General features: G+C 40.3%; 1 protein-coding gene across 1 annotated transcript in view; it reads right to left on the reverse strand.

Annotated features, from left to right (window-relative positions):
* The window catches only part of NAA25 (N-alpha-acetyltransferase 25, NatB auxiliary subunit), a 77,971-nt gene that overhangs the window by 40,070 nt on the left and 20,707 nt on the right, over positions 1-17,194 (reverse strand). The window contains exons 5-11 of the mRNA XM_045296691.1: positions 16,533-16,607; positions 12,731-12,838; positions 12,178-12,256; positions 9,342-9,453; positions 7,015-7,104; positions 5,069-5,238; positions 2,914-3,026 (exon numbers count right to left, since the gene is read on the reverse strand). Coding sequence (XP_045152626.1) covers positions 2,914-3,026; positions 5,069-5,238; positions 7,015-7,104; positions 9,342-9,453; positions 12,178-12,256; positions 12,731-12,838; positions 16,533-16,607 — 747 coding nt within the window. The remainder of the gene's footprint in view (positions 1-2,913; positions 3,027-5,068; positions 5,239-7,014; positions 7,105-9,341; positions 9,454-12,177; positions 12,257-12,730; positions 12,839-16,532; positions 16,608-17,194) is intronic.

Consider the following 17,194-nt stretch of genomic DNA (forward strand, 5'->3'; position numbering starts at 1 on the left):
AGATGATCCCTTCAGGACCAGTGGTGTGAGTGGCACTACTGGGAGCATAGAGGGAGAGTAGGTTGGAAAGGGGGAACCGATTACAATGATCTACATATAACCTCCTCCCTGGGGGAAGGGCAACAGAAATGTGGGTGAAGGGAGACGTCTAACAGTGTAAGATATGACAAAATAATAATAACTTCTAAATTGAATCAAGGGTTCATGAGGGAGGGGGAGTGGGGGAGGAGGGGGAAAATTAGGAGCTGATATCAAGGGCTCAAGCAGAAAGCAAATGTTTTGAGAATGATGAGGGCAACACATGTACAAATGTGCTTGACAGGATGGATGGATGGATGGATGGATAGATGGATGGATGGATGGATGGATGGATGGATTGTGATTAGCGTTGTATGAGCCCCCAATAAAAATGATTTAAAAAAAAAGAAAGTAAAGCCCGGAGGTTAGATGATAGTACTGCACGAATGTCAGTTTCTTAGTTTGGACAAATGTGCTATGATAAATGAAGATGTCAAACTTGGCGGAAGTTGGGTGAAGGACATACAGGAGCACTCTGTACTGCCCTTGTAGCTTTTCTGTAAAATTAAAAGCTAACTGAAAGAAAAAGAAACCCTAAGTCTTGATTTTTTAGACTATTTCAGCCTTCAAGAGCAGTCCTAGCTAATAACAATGAGTAAGGCAGAAAGGTTCTAAAATTGGTTTTAGCATTGACTGTACAACTCTTGTTAATACGACTGGATGATTAAGAGCTTTAAGAGCCCCCAAAAAGATTGTTTATAAAATATATAGATGTGACTGAATTGTATGATATATGAACTATATGTCAATGAAACTTTTAAAAAAGTCATAACCTTTGCATTTTCAATATATCAGGGATACTACCAAAAACAAACTACTCTGCCAAAGACGATTGCAGCGGTTCTCAGCCTATGGGTCGTGACCCCTTTGAGGGCCAAACAACCCTTTCACAGGGGTCTCCTGATTCATCACAGGAGCAACATGACAGTGATGAAGTAGCAACGGAAATAATGTATGGTTGTGGGGTCACCACATCATGAGGAACTGTATTAAAGGGTTGTGCCATTAGGAAGGTTGAGAACCGCTGCTCTATTGAAAGACAACCAACAGACTAGCCAGGACAAAGGACTTGTATTTGCAATATATAAAGAACTCTCAAATGCAACAATTCCGTTAGAAAACAGGCACAAGACATTTCCATAAAAAGGACAGACAGTTGGGGAATAAGCGCACAGAGATGTTCAGCATCATCCACACTGTATGCTGTGAAGGGGCAGGGGAACAGGAGCACTTCCACCTGGCTGTGGGAACTGTGAATCGGACAAGCCCCTCTGGGAGACAGGTTGGCAATTTCTCTAAAAACGTAACCAGCAATTGACATAAAACACCTTTCCTAAAGAAATGAAGACTTATGCTCACAGCAGTTTTATTTGTGAAAGTTATAAACAGGAAACCACACAGATGCGTTTCATTAGGGAAACGATTAAGGAGGTGGTAGGTATATCCATGCCATAAGTACTGCTCAGCAATAAGAATGAATCGACACTGTTCCTCCCACAACTACTTTGAGGAATCTTCAGGGAATCTTGACCACTGAAAAACGGAATCTCAAAAGGAAATAAATCCACTCATATAACATTTTTCAAATGACAAAGCTATGTTGATGGAGAACGTACTAGCGGTTGTATTAGGTAGCTAGCTTAGGGACATGCCTGCAAAGACCCCCAAAGAGGAGGTTGGAAAGAAATCAGGCAACCATTAGACACTTTGAAGACGGCAAACTGAGCATGCTCATACTCATGCTCATACCAGGAGGTACACCTGGGCAGGCCAAACAAGGCCCAGGCTTATGACATCACCCAAGTGGGCCTAACTAAGCCAATGGGTCAGCCAATACCGTTAACCATGCCTCCCCAGCCAGAGGATGGGCTAGAGTAAAGGCAAGGAGAATACCCTGGAACACTCTCTTACCCTGCTCCTGGTCTCCCTCCCATCTGAGTGCACATGCACCTGGCTCTGGGCCTACTGGGGCCCACAGCCTCTTGGCCCACATACTCTCAGCCTCTAGGGTTCTTGGGCTTCTGGCCTCTGGGGATCCCCCCAGGATGTGCACGCATGGGTGCTCTTTTCCACGTGGTTGTTCGGGCCCAGCTGTGAACCCCCTTGAGAAGGTAAAACCTGATACTTGTCCTGTCTGTCATAAAAACCCACCTGGGTTACAAAATGGGCTCCAGCATGAATTCTTTCATTGTGGGAAGCCAAGAACCAAGGTATTACCGACTCCAGAAACCTAATAGTTGCCCAGGATTAGTGATGGTGGAGCGGGAAGGAGAGTTGACTGGGACAATCAAAGGAAAATACAAAAGATCCTGTGGTGGAACTGTCCTATTATATTTTGACTGTGGTGGTGCATACATGAATCTGTGTAAATTAAATGCCATGTTCTACACAGACACAGACACACACACATTAAACTAATGAAATCTAACAAAGACCAGTGAATTGTCATTGTCAATTTCCTGATGGTGATATTGTACAAGAGTTATTACTTATACACAATGTTACACCTGGGCAAAAGGGGTGGAGGATACTTAAAGATCTCTTTATTATTTCTTGTAACTGCGTGTGAACATACAACCATGGCAAAATGTTAAAAAGACAGGAGAACAACAGTCTATCGGCCATGGGCTTACTCTTCTCACTGTGGCTTAACAAGAAATTGTGCTTCCAATCTGATAGCACTCAAGAGTACTTGGCTTGATAGAGCACCTACCTATCTTGCTAGCATATCTTGCTATCTCATGCTCGCCACCCTCATACTTTGGAAAGAAAACCCAAACACTTAACCTAGTTTCAGGAAGTACAGGCACTGGCAGAATTCTGAGCTGCACTTACCTTTGTACACTGTGCAGCAGGCAAGAGGTCAATAAACACCTTGAGGTCTGTAAAACAGCAAGGCTTATCCCCAAACTTTTTAAAATACTGAAACATTAATTCTTCTGGATCACCTAAAAGGGGTGTAGTAAAGAATTACAGAATTATTCAGCAAGACACTTTTTTTTACTTGAATTTCTCTTTATCAAGTGCATATTGATCAGTTATTATATGGAAGGAAATGTAGTAGGTACTAAAGCTGTAAGGATAAAAATCTACTTCTGTAGATTAATTAGAGAGCCTGGGTGGTGCTATCAAGGAAGACCCGTCTAATTTAAGTAAAAGGTCTGGTTTGAAAATGTTGGTTTCAATCACAGTAAATTGACATTTTGCTTGAATGCTTGCGTGAAAATGAACAGAAGGACAATGAACAAGAGCTAGCAGAGGGCTTGTCCATCTAAGAAACAAGTAGCTTAAAAGAAGTTTAAATTCATAAATGTCGTTGATCTGTTATAATCCTTTAAATCCTTTTTAAAAAGTGGTGGCCTTTGTTAATTAAATGAAAGGAAATGCTTGCCAACTCAGTCACAGTAATAGAAGAGAGAATAAATGAAAGAGCTACTTTCACTATCCAAAATTTAAACCTCAGTATTTAGAGCAGTTCATTGTATTTTCCCCTAAATTAGAAAAAGAAAATGCTCTCAAATGGAAGCGAGATCAGGCTGCAAGGAGCTTTAATCCAAGGTCTCTGTGACATTTTAGGAGACGGTTTCTATTCATATTTCTCTGGCAAGAGTGGTCTAAGGCTTCAATCAGATTCTCCCAGTCACACTCCGCGTTACCAAGTAAGAAAGCTAGTAAATACTTCTTACTGGGCTGGTTTGAGAAAAACAAACAGTAGAGAATGGAGAAATTCACAAATTTCAAGGTGTATGGTGGTGGGTGGAATGGAAAGATAACAGACACAAAAACCTTTATACCCAGCTTTGAAAAGAAGGTAGTCCTTTGGAATATCTTTTAGCAAATTTGGCTGCAGATCCTATGAAAGTTTTCATTTGCAATTCTGATCTAACATAGAACATTCGGAGAAAAGAGTCAATATAGAATTCAAACTGAGTTGTAACCGATCAAAGGAGTGAACCTCACAGAACACATGATTAAATGATGAAAATGGACAGAGATATTAGGGATAAGAGGGTCTCCTTATCTCAGGACAATCTGTCCCCCAAAACAACCCTCTTACAGTTAATTACTTTTAATAGAGACCACATTTTTAAAGCTGTCAGTTTCAAAACAAACGTTCTCTTGGGCTCTTTCTAAAAAATGAAGCCGAAAAATTCAGAAAGTCTATGATCTTAAAGTCAACAGAAGTTAAAGGACAACTATAACTATAAACTAATTCTTAGTATGAGCAAAGAATCGCTGACATTCGTGTGCTGCTTTTCCAGCAAGGTTGTGAACTGGCACAGTACAACATCCTTTACACCTATATCAAACCACACCAACGCACTGCCATCAGTCCATGCTGACTCACAGCGACCCCCTGTGGGTTCCTGCAGAACTGCTGGTGGTTTTGAACTGATACCAGGCTGATCAGCGCAGCCCGATGCACAACCACTACATCACCAGGACTCCTATTCCCTACACGGTGTGATCATAAAGAAAAATTGTACAAAACCATCTAAGGGCTTCATCTATTTTCCTGAGGACCCCCTTAAAGCTTCACTGTCCAAATCATTTTTACCCCATCTTGTCAGTATCCTTGTGGATATTCTCTGCCCTAACGGTGCCAAATGCTCTTTTCTCCAGGAGCACTTGGAGCAGGTTTTCAAGAAACTCTCCATCCACTTCACAAAATCTCAGCTCTTCTACAAAGCTGGCTGCTTCACTCTCAAATGGACTTTATTGTTAGGGCATCAAGAAAATGGCTAACAAAAGACTGATGAGACAGAGAGAGATGCTAATTTGGGGCACAGTTGAGTATCATATAGATGAAGGACTAATTTTGTAATTAGGATTCATTACTATTCATTAGCAAATGAGGACGTTTGCTTCCCAAACATGATTACATCACTATGGGCTTCAGATAATAAAAACTGTACTTGAGTAAGGGCAGCATCCCTTCTTCATCTTCAACACCCCCCTATAATCACCCCCACATCGCATTGTCTCTTACCCAGTTTGTACTCATTGTTACAGCCTTGACGCCGTAAACGCCTAATCAGCTCCAGTTTGGCCAGATGTGGTCCTCGGAGGTGGCGGGCACTTCTAGATTCTTCTGTTATCCGGTCTTCTATAAACTGCACAGCTTCTTCAGTAGAATAATGTACTTCTCCTTCTAAAGAGCTGGGTTTAATCATGTGAAACAGATATGACTCTCTTGTATTTCTCAAAGCGTACAGTCAAAGCAAATTATTTTAAGAAACACAAAGTGAGCAAGAAATAACACTTTGGTATTAATTCAGTCACTAAGTAATACACATGGCATCAAACAGAATTATGACCATAATCCGGAAAACAACTAAGATTTACTCCCAATCGTGATGTAGTTGTTGCAGTAACTAACCACCTTTACCTGCTCCTTTTTCATAAAAGGATCATTTTGTGTCTATAAAATACTGCCGAAAACAAGAACATAGAGATCAGAAGTTTATTAGTAGCTACCAGCAGCAGAAGGGAGGGAGGAATGAGGAGCTATTCTTTAGTATATGTGCTGCCAAAGCGAGCACTGAGGAGCTATTCTTTAAGCAGCAGTGAGTTTGTTAAGGGTCATGAAAAACTTTGCCAACAGTGGTGACGGTTGCACAGCATGATGGCTAAAATGAATGTCTCTGAATTATACATGTGAAAATTATTAAAATGGCAAAAGTTTGGTTATATGTTGTTGCCACAACAAAAAAACTGTCTAAAAGAAGTAAACCTCATTTTTGCTTTAAGAACGAAGGCTAGAAAAAAATGAGAAGACTTCCTTAGTACTACGAATCAAGTAAGCATCAGCTCATAATTAACCTTGAATGTTATTCTAGTTACTTCTCAAACAGATGCTATTGAAGACTTTTGTCCTTAATGGCCAAACAAGAAAAGAAGAAAAAAATCCAAGTGCCTACGTGTCTATCAACGTGGACAGGTTCAACGACCCCCTAACAGAATACTGTGAGCCACTAAGAATAAAATAGAGGTGTAATGTACTACACATGGAGAGATGCCCAAGATATACTTCAGAGGGGAAAAAGAATCAAGTTTCAAACCAGCATGTCTGTATGATCCCTTTTTTTTTTTTCATAAATAATAATCATTACAATATGCTAGTACATGGACAGATATAATCCTGGAGGAATAAGACGTCACATTGTTATCAAGAGTCATTTCTGGGATGGTAGGATTACTGAGGGCTAATACTTTCTCCACCATAGGTTTCTGACCTGTTTTTATTTATAAGCAAAACAATAAAAGAATCTCTGACTCTGAAAGATACAGAAAACTGAAACAGAAAAAAGCATTCAGTGAGGCTCACAATGAAGTCCTTTTGCTATAGGTACCACACACGAAAAAGTGTCTTTGTCTATTTCAGTTAAAAAAGAGAGAGAAACACAACGGATTAAGCCACTGGTGAATCCCTTTGACCATGGACCAGGGCTATGAATAGTCTATCGTGCAGAAAGCAAGGTTAAGAGGTTTGTTCAAGCTACAGTTTATTTAGCACACTATCAGATAACCTTTATGATCCATTTAGATTTGTTTTAGTTTTAATTATTTTCTGCTTTCTTTGCGATAAAAGTTTTTATCTGTTTTACTTCAATATTGTTGTTAGTTTGGTTTCTCTTCTTTGTGAAATGTTTTTCTGTATATAAAATCCAGGACAGGTAAATCTATAGAGACAGTAACTGGACTAATGGTCCTTGGGGAAGTGTTGGGGATGGGATGGGGGTGGGGTGGGGTGAGGAATGGGGAGCTAATAACAAGTAAAAGGATGAAGGAAATGTTTTAAAACGGAGTGTGGTGATGACTGCACAACTCTCCTTGATGTGACTGAACTACTGAACTGTCTGACATGTGAATCATGTGCCAATGGAATTGTGGTTTTTTAAGTGCCTTTGTAATTCAGGAAAGAAGACAACTTACTGTTCACCTTCAGCGGGAGGGGTCCAGGCCTCTTCAATCAGTTGAAAGACAGAATCGAAGTAAGTCAAATAGAACTGCCAGTCATCTGAGCTGAAAACAAATTGAGTGACGCACACAGGGTTAAACCAAAGCTGACGACCAGCCTTGCGAGCAGGTGGCGTGAAGTTGGCGCCGACTCTAACGTCGTAGTGACCCCAAGTAAAACAGAAGAAAGACTGCCTGGTCCTGGGTCCTCCTCACAACTGCCGTGCTGTGTGTACCCGATGTTGTAGCTCGGTGACAGCCAACCTATTCTCGCCATCGTGCCATCATCTTACAAGGACCCCTTCCACCAGGGCAACCATTCAGAGGCAACAGAGCACGCTTCCCTTCAATAAAATGGTCAGATCTCAAAAAATAATATTCTGAGGGAAAAAACTCCTAAATCGGGGTTGGGGGGTTGGGGGTGGCCAAAAAAGACAGGGCAAGTGGGAGTAGCAATATGAGGGTACAGAGATGGTGAGTGGGTAGGGGGAACCCATCGCAAGTTTGGATATATAGTCCCTCCCCACAAGGGGACAAATAACAGAAAGGTTTAGTGATGGGAGACAACGGACAGGGTAAGACACAAGATAACAACAAATAATTGATCAAGGATTCACGAGGGTGGAAGAGACGGGAAAATCAGTTGAAAGACAGAGGAGCATGGCTCAAGTAGAAAGAATTTGTTTTGGAAATGTTGGTGGCAACATAGAAACAAGTGTGTTTAATACTACTGAATGATGGATTGTTATAAGATTTTGTAAGAGCACCCCCCCCCACCATAAAATATTTTTTAAAAAGACTCTTTTACACGAGTGAATTTAATGAATAAATAATCTCCAGTTTATAATCTAATCTGAAGAAGTGATAAACAATTAGGGCTGTTGTAGCAGAAGTATCATTTTACTCTTTACTAAAAGATAAATAACTGTTCATTGAAAACTGTAACTTGAAGGACAAGATGCAAAAGATGTGCAGTTGACCCTTGAACAACATGGATTCCAACTGTCTGGGGTTCATGTATACACAGATAGCCCGCCCACCCATGGTTACTGTGGTGAACTCAGTTGGTGCAAGTCACCAATTTAAATGCTACACAGCGTTAATCATCTCCGTGAGGGCAGTATGTTGCTCGGTGCATGTTCACAACACTTGAGCTCACTATGTGGCGGCGGCGGCGGCGGCTGCTACTAGATGTACTACTGCTACGAGTCAGTTCCAACTCATTGAGACCCTAGGCATTAACAGAACAAAGTACTACCATCCTCACAATTGTTATGTTTGAGCTCAGGCTGCAAAGCCATTATATCATCTAGCTCCTGGGGGGTCCTTTCCTCTTTGTCACCAAGATTCTACTTTATCCTCACTGCTAAGGAGCACCAGGCTGTACTTCTTTCAAGACAGATTTGCTTGTTCTTCTGGCAGTGGAATTTTCACCAACACCTTAATTCAAATGCATCAATTCTTTGGAGGTTTTCCTTATTCACTGCCCAGCTGTCACATGATACAAGGCTACTTGAAAACACCAAGCCTTAAAAAAAAAGAAAATACCAAGTCTCGGGTGGAGCATGCCTTAGTCCTTAAAGGGACCCCTTTATTGTTTAACTGTCTGTCTGTCTGTCTATCTATCTATCTATGTTTAACACTTTAATCTGTGCAGCAGATTCACTCAAGATTTCCTGTTTGATGTTTCATGAAAAGTAATTATAAATGCAAGTCAAACGAATCTTTGAAAACTTGTCCCATAAGTAAATGCAGGTCTTAAAAGCTTTGTGCCAACATGTCACTAAGGTAATCTCTACTTTGAGGAGGTAGTTCTTCCTCACTCCTACTTTGGGTACCTTCCAATGTGCGGGCTCACCTGCCAGCACAAGTTCAGACGGTGTTCCACTGCTGTTCATAAGGTTTTCGGTGGCGAATCCCTCAGAAGTCAACAAGCATTCCTTCTGTCTAGTCTGTCTTAGACTGTAAGCTCCACTGAATCCTGTCCACTACAGGTGATCCTGCTAGAAATATCAGTGGCATAGCTTCCAACACTACAGCGACACACAAGGCACCACAGTGCAATAAAGCAAGAGACAGGAGCTCAGTGAAATAGTGCAGTGCACACTTGTGCTATGCCAGGTCAACTGTAAACTGTACATGAGCTTTTCGACTGTGTGGGAAGTTACAACACTCTTGGCCCCACATTGTTCAAAGGTCAACTGTCCAGTAGTCTTAAAAGCTACATAGAACTACACAAAACACCAACAGTGAGTTCTTAAAAACTCCACACCAGTCATCGTCCAAGCAGAGCTTCTACTCACTTTTTCAGGAGAAGGCGCCTAGACAAGGCATTGCACTCTGGCCACCGGCTCAGCTTCTTGTACATAGCCATGCACTTAGTTTCCCGACACTGAATTTCACTGGTCAGCTTCTCTACAGTTAAAAGTGGGAAATGGCTTTCATTTCTGCTCAAAAAAACTGAGTAAGGTCCAATCAAAAGGAAGATGCCTCCTATTCAGTCTCAGAAATGAGCCACTATCAGACACAAATGACTTATTAGAGATTATTTTGCTGAGGGGAGGTGGAGTGTGTGTACACACACAACTCTGATAATAAACTTTATAATCACTTTTGCTGTGAGATACAAAGGCTACACAAGGTGTTGAACTAAAGATCTGGTATGTGCGATACACTGAGTACCCTGAAGAACATTTGTTACTGTTGATGTGTGTCATCAAGTCGATTTTTGCTCATAGTGACACAGGTGATGCTAGAGACCTGCCCCATAGAGTTATCTACATCACAATCTTTACGGTAGGAGATCACCACATCTTCCTCCTTAGAGCCACGGGGTAGGATTTAAACTGCCAACCTTTCTGTTAGCAACTGAGTAGCTAACTGTTGTATCACCAGGACTCCTGAAACAACATGTAAGATCGACTTCCCATTCATAAGGTGAGATGTGAGGAGAATGATTTTAAAAGAGCTGTGATAAATCAAACTCTTCCCAAACAGTTCAGAATAGAAAAACCAGAACTATAGTTCTAGCACTAAACTGCTAAGCAAAAGGTCAACAGTTCAAAACTACCAGTCACTCTAGTGGAAACAGATGTGGCAGTCTGCTTACAGCCTTTGGATACCATAGGGGGCAGTGCTACCCTGTTCTATACAGGTTGGAATGAACTGAAAAGCAAGGGGTTATAATGACCAAATGAGATTTACTCTGTCCTTTTACAACAGCTTCACAGACAAGGAATACTAAACATTACATGAAGAATTGTTTGTAGGAAATCTAAATTTCACTATCCGCAGAAGATCATTCTAGCTATGAAAGGGGGGGTGGGGGGGCAGATGTGTATTCATCTGTACGGATGCTTATGTTAGAGAGTAAATCTCATAAAAGATCTCCTGTATTTTACAAAATGAAATAGTTATCTGTCAATTGGTGTTGTAGCTTTATTTTATGACTGTATATAGTTTAGTCCAGTGGTTCTCAACCTTCCTAATGCTGCGACCCTTTAATACAGTTCCTCATGTGGTGGTGACCGCCCCCAACCATAAAATTATTTTCGTTGCTACTTCATCACTGTAATTTTGCTACTGTTATGAATCCTCATGTAAATATCTGATATGCAGGATATATTTTCATTGTGACAAATTGAACATAACTAAAGCATAGTGATTCATCACAAAACAATATGTAATTATATATTATGAAATATTTATTTCTAATGATAAATAAATGAAATATTTTGTCTTGAAGCATGGTGTAGCATGGGTAAGTAACGGTCTTCACGCCGATACTCGTAGGTGGGCGTATCTGCATGTGGGCGGACCTGCCTGGAGACAGGTGTCTCCGTTCCTAAGACCATCAGAAATGCGTTTTCTGATGGTCTTTGGTGACCCTGTGAACGGATCGTTCTACCCCAAAGGGGTCACAACCCACAGGGTGAGAAATGCTGGTCTAGTCAGTCTTTTTAATGATCTAACTAATTAAAGATCTGAGGCAACTATGCTACAGCTACATCCTCCCACTGAATACATAGGTACCTTTAAAAAACAAGCTTTCCTCCAAACAGTAATGGGACTTGCAGGAATCCCTCCTAAGAAAGTTGTAAAGGATGCCCAAATATTTATGAACTCGAATCTTTGTCATAAGTGCCCAAAATGGGAGAGTGATTAAGTTGATTTATTTTCCAACACAAAAAGGTGAAGGAGTAATTTGAAATCGATGGAAAAGATCTATTTTGATAAAATATTAAGTGGTCTTGCAAATCAGTAAGAAAAAAACTAACCAAACTCTTAAAAAGAGGAAAATGGCAATTTCAAATAAAAAAGTATACTAAATCATTGCTAAGGCTTAAACAAACAAACAAACAGTGTAAGATTATCCCACTTCATAATCAAAGAAATGAAAAAAACTGTAAGGAGTTTCTTTTTTTAATCAGATCTAAAAGCAAAACAGTTTGATAATATTGTTTGAAGTCTGATGGGGAGAAATCTCTTTTACATGTTCAGAGTAGATGCAGCATGGTGTGTCTCTTTGAGGGTAATGTGGTTTCTGGCAAAAAAATGTTTCTTACAAGAGGGACTGGTGACATAAATTCTCTATATTAAATATTGGGCAGTAGAGAACCAGCTATGTTTCCACACTAAAATTATAACATATTGATACACGTTAACAAACAAAAATGAGTATGACAAGGTCTATTTGTATCTACAGTTCATACCCTGGCCAGAGGCACTAATATTCACAATTTTAAAAATTGTTTTTCAATCTTAGAAAAATAAAACCCTGCCCATTGAGTAAGATCACTCTATGGGCCAGCTGTGCGGGTACATGTTGCAGCTTCCAGAGACATGCAGTAGAAGAGATGCACAACTGACTGAAGAAGACCCTGAGAAGGAGGGAGCTAGGGGGTCTCATGTATGATTCTTCACACTCCCTGAATTTTCAAAAGCTATGAATTATTTTTATTAGAAAATATTAAAAAGTGTCAAAATACAGAAGAGTCTGGGGAAAATGTAGCAAGTTGATTACAAGTGACTTACTATAGCTTTTTGTTTGTATGACGAAAACAGTTTTAACAATTTACATGTGTCATGCTTACTTAAACAGGATGGGGGACAGAAATCTAAGAAAACTTTAAGAATTACCTCCTAACTTCCCTCGGATGACATCCAAGGCTTCCTGGTATTTTCCCAAACGTTCCAGGATCATATAATAAAGTTCAACCTTACAGGAAAAGAAAAACAAGAAATAAACTCTTTAATCATCAAAAGCCATTCATTTATGCATATGTTTTTAAAAGTTATCTAAATAGAAAGCAACACTTTTTTCAAAAGAGATGAGATTTTAACCCAGTTTGTCTAGAGCAATGGTTCTCAACCTTCCTAATACCACGACACTTTCATACAGTTCCTCACATGGTGGGGACCCACCAACCATGCAATTATTTTCACAGTTGTGATACTTCACAACTGTCATTTTGCTACTGTTATGAATCGGGTGACTCCTGTGAAAGGATCAATCAACCCCCAAAGGGGTCTTGACCCACAGGTTGAGAACCACTGGTCTAGAGGAATTGCCAGAAGCAGCCCTCTCTAAATGGGAGGCTCCCAAAGTCCACCCAAGGCTCTCTTAACTGGAAGAGAGCATCAGTTCACACTCAGAATCGTGCAAATACACGGGAAGGTTTAAAAGACTCACTTCAGCCTCGGCTTCTATCTTGTCCTCTTTCACCATTTTTTCTACCATTCTCTCAGCAAGGGGTAGAAACATTGTTTTTGAAAGGTTCTCATCCTGAGCCGATATGGACTGGAGGAGGGGGGTGGGAAAAAAAAAAAATCAACATTTCATTTTCATTCCTTCTGTTACACTGTCTGCACTGACCGTGTAGATCATCTCTTGCCCCCAGCACACAATGATCAATCCACTATGTCAAACAGACTTCATCTGAACCTAGCAGCCATATGAATGGTTTCTTTACAAGAAGTTTCTTTCCTAAAGCGCTTATGCGTTCCTGAAATACCAAGCTTGCACAATATGACCCAAACTTTTAATTTAAGTTACACACATTTTTCTAGGAATAGACACTGTGTCTATGCATCAGATGTTTGAAAAGCCTTTTATCTATAGAAGGGAAATGCAAATTCCTTCTAATTATACAACTTCCTATTACCTATAGTAACCTTGGACTGACAATTAAAATTAATAAGTAATATTAATAATTTTAATGTTGCCAGGTATTCTGCTCAGATCTTGAAACACATCGTTTAAACCAGAGGTCCTCAAACTTTTTAAACAGGGGGCCAGTTCACTGTCCCTCAGACCGATTGGAGGGCCGGACTATAGTTTAAAAAAAAATATGAACAAATTCCTATGCACACTGCACATATCTTATTTTGAAGTAAAAAACACGGGGCAAAAACACCCGGCAGGCCGGATAAATGTCCTCAGTGCGCTGCATGTGGCCAGCGGGCCGTAGTTTAAGGACCCCTGTTCTAAACCTTTGACTATAATCCTTCAAGGTAAATATTAGGGTTCTTTTACAGATAGAGAAGCAAAGTTTAGTAAATTCCCCCAACAGTTGTTCAAGACATACAAGGAGGTACCCTCTCAAAACCTGGAATTTCCCCCAAAAGCTACTTATTTAAATTTTTTTACAAATCAACCTTATCACCTTCAAAGTACTCCCCACTCCACTTAATACATTTATCAAATCTGTGATTCCATTCTTGGAAACATTTTTCAAAGCCGTCTGTTTGGACGGCTGACAGCACCTTCCGTGGGTTTTTCTTCACCTCTTTTACATCTCAAACAGCTGTTCTTTCATGTCCCTCTGCATTCACAGAAACAAAAAGAAGTCGCATGGAGGGAGGTCAAATGAGTAAGATGTGTGGGGCAAGAGAGGCATGCTGTTTTTTGCCAAAAACTGGTGCACTGAGATGGCTGCATGAGCGGGTGCATTATCGTGGTGGCAAAACCAGTCCCCCGTCTGCCACAAATCAGGCCCTTTTTTGTCACACACTGTTACACTATCTTTTCAGAACCTCTAAATAGAAAGCATGATTAACAGTCTGACCTTGTGGAATTAACTCCAAATGCACTATGAGTTTCTTTGGGTAGTTGACGGGTGTCCAGAACAAAGTTTGACATCAATTGACATTTCACCTTTTTTGAAATGAGAAAAACACTTGTACACTTGAGTATTCCCCATAATGCTATCTTTGTAAGCTGTGTTCAACATCACAATAGTTTCTGTACCATTTTTCACGGCAGGAAACAAAATTGCAGTCGCAAGGCTGTTCTCTTAAATCGGCCATCACAAAAAACGCGGTTCAAGCAAAACTGCTTTTACGAAAAATTCACTGTGATCAAAGAGAACCACCCCAGGTTCTCTTTGGGTGCACTAACTCAGAGTGAGTTGTTCGATGTTCCCTCCCCTAGAGGGAAAAATGCATACTATGAAAGTTCCACCCAGCAGCTTTTCAAAAATACTGCTGCACAAAAATGTATTCCAAAGCTACAATACTTAAAATACAGTGAAACAAATTCAAACACGGTCTGTTATCCGTGGAGCAGAATAGCCCTTTTTATTCAACCTTCAGAAAAATGGGCATCCAGTAAATTTCATTCTTTTGTAAATGTAATTCTGATTAGCTTGTTCAATAAGACAAAAATGCATGGGGAAAAAGCGTAGGCAAACATCCTGAGCCATTGAGAAAGAAAAGGAAGGTTCAGCAAATAGTGTTGGGATTATCTTTGCTTGAGTTTCAAAACCAGATATTTTCTCTAATTAGCAGTTTCCCGGGTACCTGTCTAACCCCAGATCTTCTGTTCTTAACCACTATATACAAGGGATTCCCTCTGCCTCAAAAAATGGGAAAAAACTCCACTGGGCGGAGCTTTTTTAGTATGCATTTTTCCCAGTTAGGTGCTATTGTTATAAATCAGATAACCCCCATGAAAGGGTCATTCAACCCCCAAAGGGGGATCGCGACCCACAGGTTGAGAACCGCTGGCTTCTAAGAACAACGCAACGCTATGGGAAAAACTCAAATGTATGAATGGTTTTTCTCATTTAAAAAAAGGTGAAATGTCGATTGATGACAAACCTTGTTCTAGATTTCCCTCAACTTCCCAAACGGACAAAAATGTCAACAAAACTCATTTTTTTGTGCTCAAAGACCAACAACAGACCACTGAAGAGATGGGGAAGTGATCTGGACTATCCTGGAGCATGGTTCAGCAAATTGTAATGGATGATTGGGGAATGAGAAGGGTCGCTGCAAAATTTGTGCCTCGGGTTTTGACTGATCAGGAATACGCGCTTCAAGTGGAAATATGCCATGCTTTGAAAGAACAGCTCCTAAGCAACTGTTTATTAAGGTCATTACTAAGATCATTACTGACAACTAGACATGGCAATATTCTTTTCTTCTTTTATGGTGTCTTTCTTATGACCCCAAAAGCAAACAGCAACCAAGCCAGTGGAAGACACCATTATCACCTTGCTCCAAAAAAAGCTCATAAAGTGAAACCAAAGATCAAAACCAGGCTCATTTGGTTTTTTTGGAGTGCATTTGGAGTTCGGTCCATGAGTAAGACTGTTACCAAGCTTTCTATTTAAAGGTTCTGACAAGATAGCGTAACAATGTGAGACAAAAAGGCCTGACTTTGCCACCACAACAATGCACCTGCTCATGCAGCCATCTCAGTGTGCCAGTTTTTGGTAAAAAAAACAGCATGCCCACACACCTTACTCACCTGACCTCCCTCCATGGGACTTCTTTTTGTTTCAGCAAATGAAAAGGGACATGAAAGGAGAGCAATTTGGTGATGTAGAAGAGGTGACGAAAAAAACAAGGAGGTGTTGTCAGCCATCCAAACAGATGAGTTTGAAAAAATGTTTCCAAGAATGGAATCAGACTTGACAAATGTATTAAGTGTAATGGAGAAGATGATAAGGTTGTTCTGTAAAAAAATTTAAATATATAGCTTTGAAGAAAAAAATTCCATGGGGAGGGGTGGGGTAAACCCTCGTATGACTTCTTCTCTACTTTTCCATACACAGTATCTCATTTTGGTCCTCACAGTAGCTCTGGGAGATGAGCATCTCTAGTCTACAAAAAAGCAAACAGGCTCAAAAGGGCAAAGTGATAAAATAAGTTCTCTATCTGTTCACTACAACCAAGAGTATTTTTCTTAAAAGGCAAACATGAAGTCAAAACATCTCAGACATCCTGGGGATCACATTTGCTTAAACAATCTAACAAAGGAGCCCAAATCCAGGGGAAATGCAGTCCATGTTGTTCATACGAGCAACCCAAATAGGAATTCAGAGCAAAAAAAATAACCCTCAATTCAGAAAGGCAATGACAGTAGGTGAAGTCCTCCTTTGACAAATGCTGCAGTGCATTACCTAAGAGAGGGCCAGATTAAAGAGGGTGTCTTAACTATATAACAAGATGGAAACAAATCTCAATCCCATTTTGAATGCCATACTCACTTGCATAATTAAGCTCATCACAGACCAAAAGTAGTAAGGGTTTTTGGGGACAATCTTATACAGAGCCATGCCAGCCTGAAAGACAGAGATAGCCAAAACACTTCATTTAGAAAACATTGTTCAGAGGACAAATGAGTGAGCTAGACGAGTGACAAGTCATTCCCTGGAGAAAGCAGATCATTTACATATCCCACTAGTGTGGGTGCCTGGGGACTCGCGGGATGCAGCAACAGAGGTCTTCAGGGAGGTAAGCCTCTCCACATTGTGAGCAATAGTCACCCTATGAACCAGATATTTCCAGAACATTCTAGTATTCTGGTGTTCCTAGTGGACTACCCAGCAAACTCGAATTTATATGTGTGTGTGTCTCATGAAGGCACACCAATATGCAAATATTACAGGAAATCCCACACTAACCAGTTATAGTAAACCAGATACACCCCCCCAAATCACACAATTATATTTAGACGTCAACATTTAAAAGATGATTACAATAAAACTAAAAGATTAATGCTTGGGTTTTTAAAAATCTGTGTCGTCTCCCCAACATACCCACCACATACCAATAACATTATTGTAAAATATGGGTGTGGCAAGAAGGAAAAAAATAGATCTGTTCACCCAAAACTGCTAATCTATACAAAATTAGCCTCCACACAGAT

The sequence above is a fragment of the Echinops telfairi genome, unplaced genomic scaffold, assembly GCF_000313985.2.
Source record: "Echinops telfairi isolate 266 unplaced genomic scaffold, ASM31398v2 ScPeMD7_7412;HRSCAF=8450, whole genome shotgun sequence".
Classification (NCBI taxonomy): Eukaryota; Metazoa; Chordata; class Mammalia; order Afrosoricida; family Tenrecidae; genus Echinops; species Echinops telfairi.